Source organism: Macroventuria anomochaeta (assembly GCF_010093625.1).
Source record: "Macroventuria anomochaeta strain CBS 525.71 unplaced genomic scaffold BU25scaffold_45, whole genome shotgun sequence".
Taxonomy (NCBI): domain Eukaryota; kingdom Fungi; phylum Ascomycota; class Dothideomycetes; order Pleosporales; family Didymellaceae; genus Macroventuria; species Macroventuria anomochaeta.
In genome coordinates this window covers 68,683-84,805 of record NW_022985406.1, presented here as the reverse complement: position 1 = coordinate 84,805, position 16,123 = coordinate 68,683, and the positions used below count along the sequence as shown (strand labels likewise).

At 53.1% G+C, this 16,123-nt stretch overlaps 9 protein-coding genes across 9 annotated transcripts; 6 read left to right on the top strand and 3 right to left on the bottom strand.

Moving 5' to 3' along the window:
• The first annotated feature begins 230 nt into the window (after window positions 1–230).
• Window positions 231–1,340, top strand: BU25DRAFT_415294 (S-adenosyl-L-methionine-dependent methyltransferase). Its single transcript, XM_033707504.1, has one exon. It carries the CDS (start codon window positions 301–303, stop codon window positions 1,201–1,203), a length of 903 nt encoding a protein of 300 aa, XP_033556547.1. The 5' UTR covers window positions 231–300; the 3' UTR covers window positions 1,204–1,340.
• On the bottom strand, window positions 1,289–2,628 carry BU25DRAFT_211195 (DNA-directed RNA polymeras-like protein III subunit Rpc34). Its single transcript, XM_033701201.1, has 2 exons — window positions 2,238–2,628; window positions 1,289–2,187 (listed from the first exon to the last, which is right to left on the bottom strand). The coding sequence occupies exons 1-2, from the start codon at window positions 2,525–2,527 to the stop codon at window positions 1,374–1,376; spliced, it is 1,104 nt and encodes a 367-aa protein (XP_033556546.1). The 5' UTR covers window positions 2,528–2,628; the 3' UTR covers window positions 1,289–1,373.
• On the top strand, window positions 2,629–3,853 carry BU25DRAFT_211194 (uncharacterized protein). Its single transcript, XM_033701200.1, has one exon. It carries the CDS (start codon window positions 2,731–2,733, stop codon window positions 3,604–3,606), a length of 876 nt encoding a protein of 291 aa, XP_033556545.1. The 5' UTR covers window positions 2,629–2,730; the 3' UTR covers window positions 3,607–3,853.
• Window positions 3,854–3,974: 121 nt separating this feature from the next.
• On the top strand, window positions 3,975–5,808 carry BU25DRAFT_352496 (alkaline phosphatase-like protein; the record flags this gene model as incomplete). The annotated part of the gene is made up of 2 exons (XM_033703409.1): window positions 3,975–5,154; window positions 5,207–5,808. The coding sequence occupies 2 exons, from the start codon at window positions 3,975–3,977 to the stop codon at window positions 5,806–5,808; spliced, it is 1,782 nt and encodes a 593-aa protein (XP_033556544.1).
• A 586-nt stretch (window positions 5,809–6,394) lies between these two features.
• BU25DRAFT_211267 (6-phosphogluconate dehydrogenase-like protein) lies at window positions 6,395–8,693 on the bottom strand. Its single transcript, XM_033701204.1, has 4 exons — window positions 8,243–8,693; window positions 8,030–8,192; window positions 7,459–7,973; window positions 6,395–7,409 (listed from the first exon to the last, which is right to left on the bottom strand). Exons 1-4 carry the CDS (start codon window positions 8,258–8,260, stop codon window positions 6,549–6,551), a joined length of 1,557 nt encoding a protein of 518 aa, XP_033556543.1. The 5' UTR covers window positions 8,261–8,693; the 3' UTR covers window positions 6,395–6,548.
• A 90-nt stretch (window positions 8,694–8,783) lies between these two features.
• Window positions 8,784–9,702, top strand: BU25DRAFT_443206 (RNA-binding domain-containing protein). The gene is made up of 2 exons (XM_033709345.1): window positions 8,784–9,119; window positions 9,174–9,702. The coding sequence occupies exons 1-2, from the start codon at window positions 8,874–8,876 to the stop codon at window positions 9,402–9,404; spliced, it is 477 nt and encodes a 158-aa protein (XP_033556542.1). The 5' UTR covers window positions 8,784–8,873; the 3' UTR covers window positions 9,405–9,702.
• Window positions 9,703–10,306: 604 nt separating this feature from the next.
• Window positions 10,307–12,675, top strand: BU25DRAFT_211216 (peptidase S28). The gene is made up of 2 exons (XM_033701202.1): window positions 10,307–10,570; window positions 10,736–12,675. Exons 1-2 carry the CDS (start codon window positions 10,475–10,477, stop codon window positions 12,290–12,292), a joined length of 1,653 nt encoding a protein of 550 aa, XP_033556541.1. The 5' UTR covers window positions 10,307–10,474; the 3' UTR covers window positions 12,293–12,675.
• A 919-nt stretch (window positions 12,676–13,594) lies between these two features.
• Window positions 13,595–14,622, top strand: BU25DRAFT_211260 (uncharacterized protein). Its single transcript, XM_033701203.1, has one exon. It carries the CDS (start codon window positions 13,701–13,703, stop codon window positions 14,310–14,312), a length of 612 nt encoding a protein of 203 aa, XP_033556540.1. The 5' UTR covers window positions 13,595–13,700; the 3' UTR covers window positions 14,313–14,622.
• Window positions 14,380–15,323, bottom strand: BU25DRAFT_415288 (uncharacterized protein). The gene has a single exon (XM_033707503.1). It carries the CDS (start codon window positions 14,930–14,932, stop codon window positions 14,459–14,461), a length of 474 nt encoding a protein of 157 aa, XP_033556539.1. The 5' UTR covers window positions 14,933–15,323; the 3' UTR covers window positions 14,380–14,458.
• Window positions 15,324–16,123: the final 800 nt, after the last annotated feature.

Here is a 16,123-nt window from a genome sequence, read left to right as displayed (position 1 = left end):
TCTCCTTAAGGACCACATGTCTTCGCATATGTAGCTTACTCGATCACCCAAAGTGATTTAATAAACCCCGGGCGAACTGCTGTTTCAAGTTACTTGATAAGCGTTGCTTACAGGAGGCATGAGTCGGTCATAAGCACTACCAACCGCCTTCGGCAATTCGGGTACCCACATAGACAAGTTGGACGAAGTACTTATAGCAGCGATATGTACCTCTTCAGAGCAACCAAAGCATTCAAGCTATAATTTACCAAACTCGCCACCTCACTTTCAACCAATACGTCCACGCCCACTCACTACAACATGGCCGCCCAAACCACCAACAAACCCGACGTGGACCCCTCCGTTACATCTGCCTGGCAGACATCAGATGTTGCACAACGTTACAAGGCCATTGAGAGTGCGACACGGCCTTTCGCTAAAATTATGTTTGAGGTCGCCGAACGACTTACAACGCTCAAATCTACTCCAGTGAACATCTTCGATCTTGGATGCGGTACAGGTGCGGTGGAGGCGGAGATTTACGCAGCCGTGCCGAGGGCGCAATGGTCGGATTTACAAGTGCTAGCCGGCGACATCAGTCAACCTATGCTGAGCTATCTCAAGCAGAGGGGCGAAGAGGAAGGGTGGAGCGGGTTGGAAACCAAGGTCGTGGACGGCACGAAACTCGACGAGAGTGACGTGGGTGAACAGTTCACGCACATCTTCGTCGGCTTCGCTATCTTTGTCTTGCCGCCTGATACCCTCACGAAGCTTACGGAGAAATTGCAAGCCGGAGGCACGCTGGCGATCAGTACGTGGGCGACCCTCCCCTGGTACTCTTTCCTCGCCCGCACGTATGCGAATATATCCAACGGCCCCGAACTACCGAGTCAGGCGCAGCTTTGGAAGAGTATGTCGAACGGACGCCCCTGGGGCGACGTGTCCTTCCTGAAGCAACAGCTCGAAGAGGCGGGACTTCAGAAGGTCGAGATCACGCAGAAGAAGTTTCATTTGGAGTGTGGGACGCCAGATGTTTGCATGACGACAATGGAATTCGTACTGGGGATGTTAAGTAAGCAATGGCCGGAGGAGAAGAGGGAGGGGTGGGCGAAGGAGGTGGCGGAGAAGATGAAGGAGGTTTTTGTGCAGGAGGCGGGTGGGGAGGGGGAGAACGTGTACATGGACTTTGAGGGGATTGTTACGGTGGGGTTGAAGGGGCAGTGAACGTTGGAAGACCCGAAGCGAGACTTGAGCGGTCAGCGTTAGTCCGAATCGAGGCAGAGAGGTGGGAGACAGCAATGATCGTAAGAAGATGTGGTTGGGTATTTCCTCAATAGTAGCCGCAAATGCATCAATGCCCTGAACGCCATCGCTATGCCTGGTGAAATCGACTTCTACACTTCTTCTGACTGCGTCTCCAGCCACTGCCCGAAGTACACGCAAGTCCTGGCCGAGATCTCTCCTTCGTCGCCGCAGAGATCAAAGACGGGACAGTTGCCGCACGGAGCGTCGACGAAACCATTGTAGACCTTGGTGTCGATCGCAGTCAGGACCGTGCGGTAGTTTGTTCCTGAAATCTTCTCGAGCCGTCCGTCGAGCACCATCATCTCCAGCAGCTGCTCCATGTCGTCCTCTCGTACTGTCTTGCCCCTCAGAATCTCCTTTGAGTTTAGCCACTCGGCGACCGAGGCAGAGGTTGGATATTGCGGGTTGTTCTTGTGTACGATCTTGGACGAGTTCGGATCTCTTGGCTGGTGGTATGGCTTCACTGCGGGCGCATCTTCGATATCTCGTATGCCCTGCACCTGCGCTTTCTTTTGTGCCATGTCAGCTGTCCTGTCTGGCCTCTCGTAGTCATTCCAGTTTCCGGGCACTTTGATACACGTCTCATTCTCGATGTGTTGCGCAACGATGCCTGATATCGTCTCGATCAGCGCTGTGTCAAAGTCGCCCTCTGACTGCCATGGACCTCCAGCAATGTCCTCTGATGGCCGCAAGTGCTTCAGCAGGTACATCTTGCGGTTGGGAAACTTGACGCTCATGACTGACTGCACCAGATCTTTCGACTCCAAGCTCTTGAGACATTTTGTGAGGACTTGTTGTGTGACGTTGGTTCGTGCGCGTAATGCCTTAGACCAGATGCCCTCGGCTTGGACTTGGTCGATGTGGTGGTAGAGGAGGCGTTCGTCGGGTGTCAGTCGCCGGAGTCTAGACGCAGGTCAGCAGTGAATCATAGAGAGTGTGTAAAGATCACCTACTTGTCGGCTTCGGCGCGAGACCGCAGCTTCCAGCACGGCTCTCCCTCGAATGTCATAAGCTTCATGAGATGACGGTCGCATAGCTCCTGCAGGAGCATGGTGAGCTCAGCCATGGTCTCCGCGACTTGCATGTTGGACAAGTCGCGCTGGAAGAAGACGGTGCCCTGTGATCTTTGGGCGCATTTGTCGTACAGCGCATCGGCGGGGGTGCCTGCTTCATTGTTCGCAAGGTCGACGGCGGAGGGCTCTTCCTCTTTTGGCACCATCGAGGGCGCCATGGGTGCAGCCATGTTGTCGAGTATTGCTACGTGTTACCGTTCGATCATGGGCGTGGTGTTGCAGCCGAGGCGCAGGTGCGTGCGGACGTCGACGACTTGCTACTCACAAAAAAGTAGAGTGGAGTCAATGTCACGTGTCTGACTTGCTTCGAGCCCGCTTTGAGATCGACTACCGCACCGACCTGATTGAGCTTCTCGTGGACGCGGCACGATGCATGATCTTGGAGGCAAGCGTTGGACTGGGGGTTCTGAGACACGTTTTCACGCCTGCTGCCAGCCCTCGATGCCATCTTGGGTGCCCGACTGGCGACAAAAAGTTCGTCTGGCAGCGGTATTCTTATGCTTCGTGGATTCAGCAAACGTTGACCCGTCCTCTATACACACCGCTGCCCGGCCCTGTGCATGTCTGTCTCAAGGGCTCACAACTGCACATACAAGGCGCTATCATGCAAGAGACTGAGATCACCATGCTGACGAGTGCCTGGGATCAACTTGATCGCTCATGGCGAACACCTCATAGATGGCACACAGAGTTTCTGGCCAGTTTCAACAACTGCCCGGCTCTGGACGTAGCAATTCGTCCGAGTATGGTAGCTAACAGATCCTGCGCCGAGGGAAGCCGCAAGGAACATGGCTACAAGGGTCAGTACACCTATGGCAGGATGCTGAAATGGGAAGTGATCGAGACAACAGCCTCTGTTTCAGATCCATCTTTGAAGGTCCGTCCATCCGATATGTTTGCCAATCTGTATGGTGCCTGCTATGGCCGGAGACTGGCACTTTTGAGCGATGGGAGAACGGCGATTCTACCTGCAGGTGCGAAGCAAAGCGATAAGATTGCAGTGCTTCGAGACGGTCATGCTCTGTACGTTCCCAGGCCCTTACATGGTAGGGATGAGTATCAGTTTATTGGTGCAGGCTTTGTTGACGGTTGGATAAACGGTGAGATCGTTGAGGAGGTAGGAGAGGATAAGCTACAGACAGACCATAACAGTGATCCGATAACCAGAGTATCTGTGAGATCGTGCGATGTTGACATACAATCATGCAAGAGGTTTGACGTTTGCCTCTTGTTGCCAAACACGTGGTGACCAGATTTCGAGTGCCTCCACGTCGATTCTCTTCGAAACTATCGCCAGCAGCCCTGCTCGTTATTCCACAAATCGTGCGCAACGTGCTCTATTCTGAGCTGGGAAAAAGCCACATTCACCAAGGCATGATTGGAGCCCTCACTTCCTGCTCGTGACACGAGTCAGAAGGAAAGCAACGACGGTCATGCCTCGGGCGCAGATGATGGCAGGCAGATAGAGCTAGTCTCAGAAGCGCTTGGCTTCATGCCGATCATCCGTCCACGGCTGCAGGGCTGCGCCCCGGACATCATCTCGATAACCCTTGAATACGATGCTCCCCTGAGGCAGTTTGCTGTCCTGCCACTCCTTCACCGCAACCACCACCCACAATGAGTCGCCCGCTCCTTTCGCACCGGACGTCTTCAGAGTTCCAGGAACGCGACACTGCCGAGGAAGACGCTCTCCTGACCGGTCAACGTACTGCGCCTAGCGACTCACCATGGAAGAGATGGCGTGAGATTGGACTGTTGGTATGGGCGATCGTAGCAACGGCGGGTGTTGTTGTGCTTGCCGTGGTCTACCAGAAGACAAGTGGAGGATCGCCATCATACAACACGCCCAGCAACAGCCATGGAAAGCGCAACCTTATCTTCATGGTGTCTGACGGCATGGGACCCACGAGTCTGAGCTTGACGCGCAGCTTCATGCAGTTCCAGAACGGCGCACCCTTCAGCGAGCAGCTCGTTATCGACCAGCACATGATTGGCCAGTCGCGCACTCGATCCTCGTCCAGTCTCATCACCGACTCTGCCGCCGGCGCAACCGCCTTCTCGTGCGCACAGAAGAGCTACAATGGCGCTATCTCTGTCACGCCTGACCACGAGCCTTGCGGGACGGTGCTCGAAGCAGCCAAGAAGGCAGGATACATGACGGGTCTCGTCGTCACAACACGCATCACCGATGCTACACCGGCGTGCTTTGCGGCACACGTCAACATGCGCCAGGAGGAGGACCGCATTGCTGAACAGATGGTGGGCGACTACCCTCTGGGCCGTGTTGTGGATCTGATGTTCGGTGGTGGTCGCTGCCACTTTGTCCCCAACACTACGGTCGAGCACTCCTGCAGAGCTGACGATCGCGATGTGGTGGACCTGGCGCGCAAGAACGGCTTCAACTACATCTCAGACCGGGCTGGTTTCGATGGCTTGAAAGGTGGCGCCAAGGTCGACTTTCCCATGCTGGGTCTCTTCGCCGATGGAGATATCCCGTACGAGATCGACCGCCGCAACGAGAGCGACAAGTATCCTTCGCTGCACGAGATGGCTGAGGCTGCTATGAAGGCCCTGAGCGAAGCCACGCGCGATAGCGACAAGGGCTTCTTTTTGATGATTGAAGGCTCGAGAATTGATCATGCCGGACATCACAATGATCCTGCTGCTCAGGTCCACGAAGTGCTCGCCTACGACAAGGCCTTCACCAGTGTGCTCGACTTCATCAAGAACGAGAAGACCGAAACAGTTATGGTCTCCACCTCTGACCACGAAACTGGTGGCTTAGCAACCGCTCGCCGTACGTCACACCCCCAGTCTGTTATACAAAGACATACACTAACGTTCTACAGAGCTCCATACCACCTACCCCCCCTACGTATGGTACCCCGCCCCTCTCGCCAATGCATCCCACTCCGCCGAGCGCCTCGCCATCGAATACGCAGCCTACCTCCTCTCCTCGCCCTCGCACGAGCAAAAGAAGATCTTTGTTATCAACAGCATCACCGACGGCCTCGGCATCCACGACTACACCGAAGAAGAAGTCGAAGCCATCACCGACGCACCGCTCACCGCTCTGTACGCCTACGCCGACATGATCTCACGCCGCTCGCAAACGGGGTGGAGCACACACGGCCACTCTGCCGCCGACGTCAATATCTACTCGTCGGACCCGAAGAAGGCCGCAGCGCTGGTGGGCAATCATGAGAATACTGAGGTGGGCGACTTCTTGAGGAACTACCTAGGTGTCGATGTTGAGGCTGTGACAAATGAGTTGAGGGAGAAGGGCAAGAATTTGAAGGTGCTGGATGCGAATGGTACAGAGGTTGGTTGGATGGGCAAGGTTCCGCACGAGGGCGAGAGGCTGGATGGTCAAACGCATCTTGCCGACTATACTGGGGATTTCAGGAAGAGGCATTTGTTGCATGGACAAATGTGCGATTGCGGGCATTGAGTAGGAGAGATGTTTTGATAGCGTTGCATTGTAGGCGTTTGTTGGGTTTTGATATCCGGTATGAGCGTTCACCCCATTGCGACTACGTCTTGTAACCGTTAGTGATTGTGCTCCGTTGCTTCCATCTCAACTCCACGACGCGTCTCACCTACACACCAGCCCACCTCCACTCTTCCGTCAGTCTTTCATCGCCACAACATAAATGCGCACCTTTCTCCTGTCACGGATACCTGCCGAAATTGCGCCATCGCGCTTGGAACCGCAGACACTCGCATGGAAATGTATCGGATAGGCAGCCTAGACGCACGCTCCAGTAGCAGCACCGATGCAACCATCTACGCACACCAGACGCAGGCCAGTCAGCATAGCAGTGGATCGATACCAGCGATTTCACTACGGTTACATCTGCAGCTGCAGCCTGACGCAGTGACATGGTGGGGTGGTCAGCTGTGCTTGCGATAGCCCAGGCACCCAAACTGGGGAAGACGACCTGTCAAACATGTCGATCAGAAGAGATATTGTAGGATGCTGCAGGACGATGATTGATCTGGACAAAAGGTGTGGTTGGAAAGAGTAGTAGGAACGCGCCTGCCGTCTTGTCAGCTTGGGAACTGCATCGCCCGAAGCACTAAAGATTTCGCGAACCAAATCGGCCAAACGCTTCAATCAAAGATCATAACATCTACTTGCAGTCATACAGAGCTTCCGGAACATCACAACTTCGCCTTCTCACCGGATAGTCACACACCAGGAGGTTTGCCGTAAGTTTCTTTCTGGCTTGTCACAGGCTTCCACTCGAAGTGATGCTTGCCCTCCATCGGCTTCTTGACATTGCTATCATTGTCGCCCTTCTTGTCGAACATGTGACTGCCGAAATAATCGAGCTCAGCCTCGTAGAAGCTTGTCGGCAAATCTGTGCCAGTGGAGATCTTGAAGTACTCAAGACTAGCACTCAACGCAGGAACAACCTGGTCCGTCTCAACCGACTTAGCGATGATGCGCCGCAGAGCAGGGAATGAGTTCTTGATGTCCTTGGCGACGACCGAGGAGAAGTTGAGGTTCAGGTCATCTGATGAGGGGTTGTTCTTGAGCACAGGGGCGAGGATATTGTCGGAGATATAGTCGGCCTGGATGATGCAGCCAGCGCGCCAGATCTGCCAAACTTGCGAGTAATCGATCGACCACTTGTGTTCCTGATCAGCACGTGCAATGATGTTCATGCCCTGAGTATAACTGGCCAGACAAGCTACGTAGGTCGCTTTGCGAAGGTCTTCGATGAAAGCCTTCCTGTCTTTGATGTCCAGCTCGCTTGGTGGAAAGGCACCATCGAAGGTCTTGTTCGCGCGTTCGCGGTCACCGCGGTAGGCCGATGCCAGGCGCAGGGCATGGGCAACGTTCAATGTGAAAGCGGGAACGTGTAACTCGATGGCCTCGGTGTTGGACCAAATGCCGGTTCCTTCCTCGCCAGTCAGGTCCTGAACGACCTTATCGAGGACCTCAGAAATGACGAGTGGACGTTGTTGTGGGTCTGAGTTCGAGTCGGTCCCAGGTTCGCGCTTGTGTGAGAGGTCGGCGCCTATAGAGACGAGGAATGTGCCTTGCTATCCGCTGTGTCAGTGCTGCAAACAAGCAGATTTTGGAATGCCTTACCAATTCGCCTGACGAGTTCCATTCCTCGAAGACATCACCAATCTCCTCATACTTGAGGCCCATCTTTCGCATGATGCCCCAGGCTTCGCAGATGGCGCTCATCATGCCGTGCTCGATGCCATTGTGCACCATCTTGACATAGTGACCGGCGCCGCCCTTGCCAACGATGCCTACGCATGGCTTGCCTTCCTTGTCCTTCGCGGCGACCTTCTGGAGCAGTGGCAGAACCTCCTTGAGTCCAGACTCGTCACCGCCTGGGCACATTGACGGGCCGGCTCGAGCTGCTTGATAGCCGCCACTCACACCGCAACCGATGTAGCGGATTCCTGTATCTTTGCACTTGTTCTGTCGGCGTTCGGTGTTCGCAAAGTGCTCGTTACCGCAGTCGAGGATGATATCTCCCTTGGACAGCTCAGGCATCAGGCCTTCCAGGACTTTGTCACCGACACCTCCATGAGGCAGCGAAAAAACTAGTAGGCGTGGTTCTGAAAGCGATTTGCAGAGCGATTTGTAGTCTTGAACATGTGTTAACGAGTGTGCCTGGTGAGCTAAGCAGGCACAAATATGCTACCTTTGTGTTTCTTAAGTTTTCCATTGTATCCCGCTTTCTCGGCTTTCTCGATCACCGCGTCCATAGTCTCCTCAGAAGGATCGGAAAGATTGACATGGACTCCATCTTCTGCAAACAGTAGGGCCATGCCTCCGCCCATACTTCCACACCCGATCATAGCAATCTGCCGCTGTTAGCTGTTCTGCACTTTGTTACCTGTACGGGTTGACTGACTGAGGTGAACTTCGACATGGTTTCAGTGACCAGTTTCAGCTTCGAGTTGTCGTGAACGGTAGGATATCAAGAACGCAGAGAACAGGACGAGGATGAAAAGGTACGCGAGATTTGAGAACGCAGGAAGGGTAGGGTCTTGGTAGTGAACCAGTTTGTCGAGGAATTGGAGCATGGCCGTAGTGAGCCGTCAGACAGCTTTGTTATAGATCAATTCGATGTGAACGAAAGAGTGACGTCGAGTGGGGTAGGTAGCTGCAATTTAGTGTGATTTTATTTCAGGTCTTTGACGTTGGTCTGCGGTCCTCACGATTGCTAAGAGGAAGGAGCAATAGCCCGGAGTCAGAAGGCAGCAGGGGCAGAGGAGACAGTAGTAACGACGCCAATGTTCTGTTAAAACTGCGCATTGTGATGTCAGATTGAACGGCTCGGCCGGCGCTGTTGAGTTCTTGGAACGCTGGAGGGGCATTGAGCGGAAGGGAGCCCGCAGGCCAGGTCCTTAGCGCGAGCCGCACGCTACGCGGAAAGCTTGACCGTCATCTTGCCCACAACTACCCACCTGTGGACAACTCAAAGCTCACCACCACCGACGTTCCCGCAAATCACCTGACTGTATACCTACCCAACCGCAATCATGACCGACACAGAGATGGAAGTCGACCAGGTCGAGCAGCCTGAGACCAGCTCCACCGAACCAAAGGCCAGGGATGCGCGCACCGCTGCTGGCGCAACAGCCGTCCGTTCAATTGAGGGGTGGATCATCATTGTCACAAATGTCCATGAGGAGGCTACAGAGGAGGACCTGCAGGACATGTTTGGCGAGTTCGGCACCATCAAGAACCTGCACATGAACCTTGACCGCCGAACGGGTTACGTGAAGGTGGATACCAACCCCACACTATGCGTCCCAAAAGTATATACTTATACCATGCAGGGCTACATCCTCATCGAATACCCTACACTTGAAGAAGCGAACGCCGCGATCAAGGGCGCCAACGGCGAGGAGCTGCTCGAGCAGAAAGTCACTGTCGACTTTGCATTTGTACGACCTCCACCGGCAGGCAAGGGACGCGCTCGCGACCACGACAAGCGGTCCAGCGGACGTGGCGCAGGGCGGGCGAGGAGCAGGAGTCCTGGCCGTGACGGTTCAGACATGGAGGACTAGATCATTGGGGAGATAAACGGCAAGCCAGTAGCACTGTGCAGAGTGCGCACGAGCAGTTGACCTGCATCAGTGGGATGCTCGAGCAAAGTACGTGCAGAAACAACGGGTGGATGGAAAAAGGTACCAAGACGGGCGTTTGGACAGGAATTGAGCTCCCCGGCTTGTCCTATGCATGGCAAGTCGGGCTTTTGCACTTGACTTGTGAGTACGGTCCAAACGAGGCATTGAGTCCTGCTGACAGGCCACTAGTACACATTGACTCCACTGCTATGCACTGTGAGGCCTGACCTTTGACCAGATCGTTGCCATTGCAGCCGAACCCTTTGGTCCTCAAGGCCTTCGCGAACGAGCAGCAGGTAGGCCTATACCAACCGACCTCGACACGGCGAGCGACAACAAGCGCTTGTTCACTTATTTTAGACATTATGGAGGGCGTTGGAGGCACACGAGTGAAGGGTGCAGCGCGAGTGGCGGTGCCCACGGATGACCAAGATGCGGCGCGGATGAGTGTGGCTGAGCTCGCACATTGTCATGCAATGCGGCTATACCAACAAGGCAGATATCAGGATCGCAGCCTGCATCATCACGAAAATGCAGTGACCAGGTTCGAGCACGCATTTGTTCGTGCCAAGTTCGTGACCGAAAGGCGATTGGCTGGAGCGCATCGAACGAACCACCAACCACCTCCAAAAGCAAGCCTCGTCTTGCAACAACTTCGCTTTTCATACACATAGCGCGTATGTGGCGCCATCCCTCCTGACCTCTGCATCGCCAGATATCTCCTTGAACAGCATAACACAATCTCTGCTATCGTCGGCAAGTTCAGGCTCGTGTGCCGGTTAACGGTCCCGCATTTCAAGGCCGCTGATCTCCAGGGCTCCTTCTCGTTTGAGCTTGGTCGTCGTTCGTTGCACCTCCACCTTCCTTAAGCACAATGGCTCGCCTTGTACTATGATTGTACCCCTGCTATCATGTAGCAGTCGTCTTCGTCATACCGCATAGCGGACTGTATATATTCGGTTGTCTTCCGTGCTTCCTGTCGTGCGTGTTCGCATCAGCATTCTTACGCCATGCGTTTTTCAACTGTCATCACAGGGCTCTTGTTTGGCCTTGAGGCCACAGCCATTCGGGTTAGGCCGATTCAAGCTGGCCAGATAGATGCAGAGGTACGTACAAATAGTTTTGGTAATTTCGTGGCGCAATAGGCGCATCGCCGAGAAGCTTGACGGTGCTTGTCGTCTGTCACACGTCGTCAATGGACCGAATCTGATTTGCACAACCACGCTTATCAACTGTCTTGCTTGCAACGTCTGTAAGCTCACTATCTCCAGGCCCAGTACAAAAGGTCACGACGCAGCCTTTACAAGCGCGACGACGAACTCGACCTGACACTGTTGTACCCTGAACACAACATCTCGGTGCCCATTGACTTCTTCCACAATGACACTCGTTACGAGCCGCACTCCAACGGATCTTTCAATCTGAGGTACTGGTTTGACGACACTTACTACGAACCTGGCGGCCCAGTCTTCGTCCTTCTTGGGGGTGAAACCGATGGTGCTGGTCGTCTGCCCTACTTGCAGAAGGGCATCGTCCATCAAGTCATCAAGGCTACTAAGGGTCTCGGAGTCATTCTGGAGCATCGTTACTACGGCACCAGCTTTCCTACCGAGGATCTCACTACTGAAAACCTGCGCTTCTTGTCGACCGAGCAAGCTCTTGCCGAGGTTGACTACTTTGCGAGGAATGTCAAGTTCGCTGGCCACGAGGACAAGGACCTTACAGCGCCTTCCACTCCTTGGGTCGTGTATGGTGGCTCCTACGCCGGTGCTCAATCAGCTTTCTTGCGCGTCACGTACCCTGAAACATTCTGGGGTGCGATCTCTTCTTCCGGAGTTACAGTCGCCATCTACGACTTCTGGCAATACTTTGAGCCCATCAGATTGTTTGGGCCTCCCGACTGCATCAAGAACACTCAGACGCTTGTTGATGTTGTTGACAAGCATTTGCTGGGTAACAACACCGCCAACATCCAGGCTCTGAAGACCGCTTTCGGCCTTGGCAATGTCACAGACAACAGGGACTTTGCAAACCAGCTAATTGGCGTCTATGGATGGCAGAGCACCAATTGGGACCCTGAGATCAACTCGCCCTCCTTCTACAACTACTGCCGCAATGTAACCCAATCAGTCGATCAAGCTGAGCCTGCCACTGAGAGTCTGCGCCCTACTGTTGCTGGCCTGGTCTCGGCAGCTGGCTACGGCAACGACACACTGGTACAGAACATCACCCTGAACGCCATCAGCTGGGTCAACAAGACCGTTCTCCCTGGCTGGCGACGATCCAACTACACACAGGACCGCTACTTTACCACCCTCAACGCGACCGCTCTGCAGCAGTACACTTCTCTCGAGGACTACGGCTACACCAGCTGGAGCTACCAAGTCTGCACTGAATGGGGCTACATTCAGACCGGCAACACGCCCGCCGATATCCAGCCTCTCATCTCACGTACTCTCGACCTTGAGTACCTGACCTTCTTCTGCCGCGCGCAGTTCAACATCACCACACCACCTGATCTCGAGAAAGTTAACAAGTACGGTGGCTTCAACATCAGCTACTCTCGTCTTGCCCACATTGGTGGAAATGCTGATCCCTGGCGCCCAGCTACACCGCTGTGGTACCCTGAGAGCAGGGAGGATACGGTCGAGGAGCCGTGGCACCTGATTAGCCATGGTGTGCATCACTGGGAGGAGAACGGTATCTTTGACAATGAGACGACGCCTATCCTGCCGCCGTACCAGGTCATCTATGCTCAGCAGTACTTGAAGAACTTCGTTGTTGATTGGTTGGATGAGTGGAAGGGTGGTTATCAGACCGAGCTCTAGATTAAGCTGGCACAGGATGAATACGTCGAATATCGATACACTCTGGGGTAGCCTACTTGATTGGCACACAAAACCATGAATTGTAACATGATGATGTGACTGAGGGACGCTCCAAGTATCCAGTGATCATTGCTTGAGTCACAGTGACTGTCAGCAACTTTTGCCAGTTTTACAAAATCCCTCGTGGTTGATGGTTTGTTGTTTGTACTCGTCCGGCCCAACAATCGCAGTCTGTGCCCGAAGTTCACATAATCCTGATACTGTATCCTACGCTCCACACTGACACTCGTCATCACTTGGTTAAACCATGTCGAGGTTTTCGGTCTACTTTCACGCCACCAATCCGAACCCCGTCTTCACACATTGCCAACGAGGACTACCTGGACAGATGCGGCACGATGAGAACTTCATGCGGGCGGATGAGTACTCGTGCAGGTGTATTGCAAAGTTAGATAGCCGTATTTTCCGGTCCATTGACGATTCTTCCCACAAAATATCGTGTCTACTCTTGGTTGCCGCGGCATGATTGGCGACTCAGTTGTCTCGGTAGAACCAGAAACTCATCGGTAAGCTCACTGAAGTCAAAAATGAGAGTGGCTGAGAAGTCTGAGCTGGTGTTAAAGAGACTGTGATAGAAGCGTTGGTTCGCTCAAAAGAAACTTAAGCAGCAGCCAGGCTTGTGCTCACAAGCTCATACGCAATATATAAAAGCGTGAAATATCTTCAACGTCCCCATGCCTCCCCGTTGCAGGTCATCTGCGGGTTGTCATTGTTCACCTTTTGCGAAGATGGGATTTGACAAACTTGACAAATCAAGCCGATGGAAGTAGGCTCGAAGGCAATCCTCGCTGCTCTTTTCGTTTACGCAACAGGGCTGTGGGCGATGAAAGGACAAATGCTCTTCCTTTGCCGTCGGTCCACGCAAGTCAGAGAGTGGCTTTTCCAGAAATGCACCCGAAGGCCTTGACACGGACGAAGCGTTTGTACAAGATAGGTTTTTGGCAGGAAAGCTTGTAAAAGGGACTGTCATTGGGCGAAGTGTGTGGTCATTCTGTAGTATTTGGTGGGTGAGAGAAGCTACTATATGGAGACTATCAAGTGATGGCTATCGGAGGATCCTTCACCTTCGACATGGACCACTGTTGTTTGAGGTCTCTTCTGGGCTGCGATCGTTTTGGTTATCAATTGCTGTTGCGTACCGATCAACAAGACATGGCAAGTGTACCTAGATCCAGGAGGTGAGCTAATCGTATCTTGCTATGTCATACTTCTACTAACAAAATGACTGATAGAAGCTTGCACTATGAGCATGGTGTACTACCTTGTTACGGAGCTGTCTAACAAAGTGTGAGTATACTAGGCGATCCATCATTGTGAATCAAATCTGACCCCGCGTAACACTGACCTGATGCTTCTTTCTATTCCATTACCAATCCTCCTGAAGGCTAACATCAAACCGCAAGGTCAGTGCAGGTATATCACACAGCGAGACGCAGCGCTGATGGATCGCAAGAGACTTATGATAGCGGCATTGCTCTGCTCAGGGCTGTTCGTCTTTGTGGTATCTATCATCCTCCTCGTCTTGACGCTAGGAGATATCAATCACATGAATGCATTGGCCATTTGGGCGTTTCGTGAGATGGTTCGTCCCACACACCCCATAGATGCACAATCACTGACCACGAAACACGCCCCATGCGTAAAGCTACTTTTCTCTTCGTCAAGCTGGATGAGAGGTTCTGGAAACAGTTACGATAAAAAGCGCACTCCGAACGGCGGCAGGGGTGACATCGTCCTACGCAAGGTCAACAAAGATCTATATCCAATTACGAATCTATCCGTACATGCGAGCACTAGCAGATCATCCGACCGAGCTCTGAAGGCAGCAACAAAAAATGCGAGGCAGCAGACCAATCGAAGATGCAAATTCAATGGACTACCGAGTTTGAAGTTACGAGCTGGAATCCAGTTGATGAAGCAGAGCACGGGAAACAATGATGAAAGAACATGGAGTGATTAGTATAAGATCGTCTCGGGAGAGGAGAGTCGCAATTAAAATCAGCGTTGAACAAGGAGATGACATTCGAGTGACATGATCTTATGATTCTTCAATAAATCGTTATAATAAAGCCGAGGCAACACTAGTACAGGAGCAGATCACTGAGTTTAAACCTGGCTTTGGGTGTTCACAATCCACGCCGTACCATTACTCCTCACAACCTCCTCACTCGTCTCCTCCCCAACCTTCACCGTGACATTGAACCCCGTAATAACCGGCCCCGAGCTCGCACCATACAAACTGTACACACCAGCGCTCAGCACCAAACTGCCATTCCAGCTATCACTGTCAAGGCCCTCTGGCACCGTCGCTTCAACAGTGATGTTCTCGAGCGTGTTGCTCTTGTTGGGGCCCAAGTAGGAGCTTTGTGTGAAGGCGCCGAGAGAAGCGGGGTAGCCGGGTGCGAGGGCGTAGCCCCATGCTACAGAGATGTCGGTGACGGTTTGGATGTAGTTTTCCGTCAGGAGAGTAAGGTTGAATGTGCTGTTCGGTGCGAGGGTGGAGGGGGCTTCGATGCCAATGATGCGCGCGGAGGCGGCGGAGAGGGTGGTGAGTGTGGATACGAGGTTGGAGAAACGCATATTGAAGGATGTTCGATTGTGTAAAGGTGAATTTGGTTTATGTTGTACTGGAAGGGATAACGATGGAGCTTGAGTTGCTGTAAAAAGTTTGGATATGAGTACCCAGTTCCGAGGGCAGCCAGGCAGGGTTATATATCACAAATTGCCCCAGCACTTACCATCATCATATCCACTGTCAATCCAAGCTACCCTGTCGTGACGGTAGCATCGGAAGTTTACCAATTCTCTGCCGGCATCACGCAAAAGCTGCAGATCTCCCGAGTCAGCCACAAGCGTTACCACATTAGCGCGTGTGAGTGACCGAAGAGTTCGAAAAGCATGCCGATCCTTGAGGTGTGTTGCTATTTTGAGGGCCACTCTTTGGAAAGGTGTACGAGTACGAGGCTGATGATGCTGGAGGTTGGAGGTCAAGTGAGGTGGGGTCGAGATACGTCATTTCTGGGGCGCGCTAGTGGCCATTTCCGGATCGCTCGGACATTTGACGGACAAGGTTGTGCGACATCATATGTGATGCTAAGGCTATAGAAGACAAGAGGAGCAAAAAGGAAATCCCAAAACATACAACAGCGGGTATTCGCTACCGTGTCCGTGCGAGTAATGCGCGGATTCGTGTAATGCGCCGAACCACCAAAATAGGTCCACCAAAAATGAGGCTGTAGAGCCACACACAATGATTATTATCATGAGATTTTCTGGTGGAGTAGTCTATAGACCTATATGAACAAGTTCCTCACTCAAACTTTTGTGGCACTCTGATTGGGCGGCCGCGGCTGTTGTATTTTGCCGGAGGGGATGGGGAGCGAGGCGCGGCAGCAGCACGACTACGGGCCGCTGCACTACCACAATTCTGCTTCTTCCTAGGTGCTGCAACCTCTGAGGCCTTGCGTTTGCCTCTTTGGGACAATTGTATAGGTTTTTTGGTGTTGCGCTCCCTCTGTTGATGCTCTTTTTTGGCCTTGCGTTCAGCAACCTCCTGAGCCTTCTCAGCCTTCCGCTGCTCACGCTCTTCCTTCTCCCTCAACTTCTGCTCACGCCTCTCCTGTGCAATCTTCTCCTTGTACAGCTTATTGGCATGCCTCAGTTCAGCCATCTCTGCTTTTTTGAGCACCTCTGCCTTCTGCTCTTGTTGTTTTGCCTTCTCACGTGCGCGTGCTTTCTCTACTCTACTAGGAGAGTAAAACTCGGCTCCAC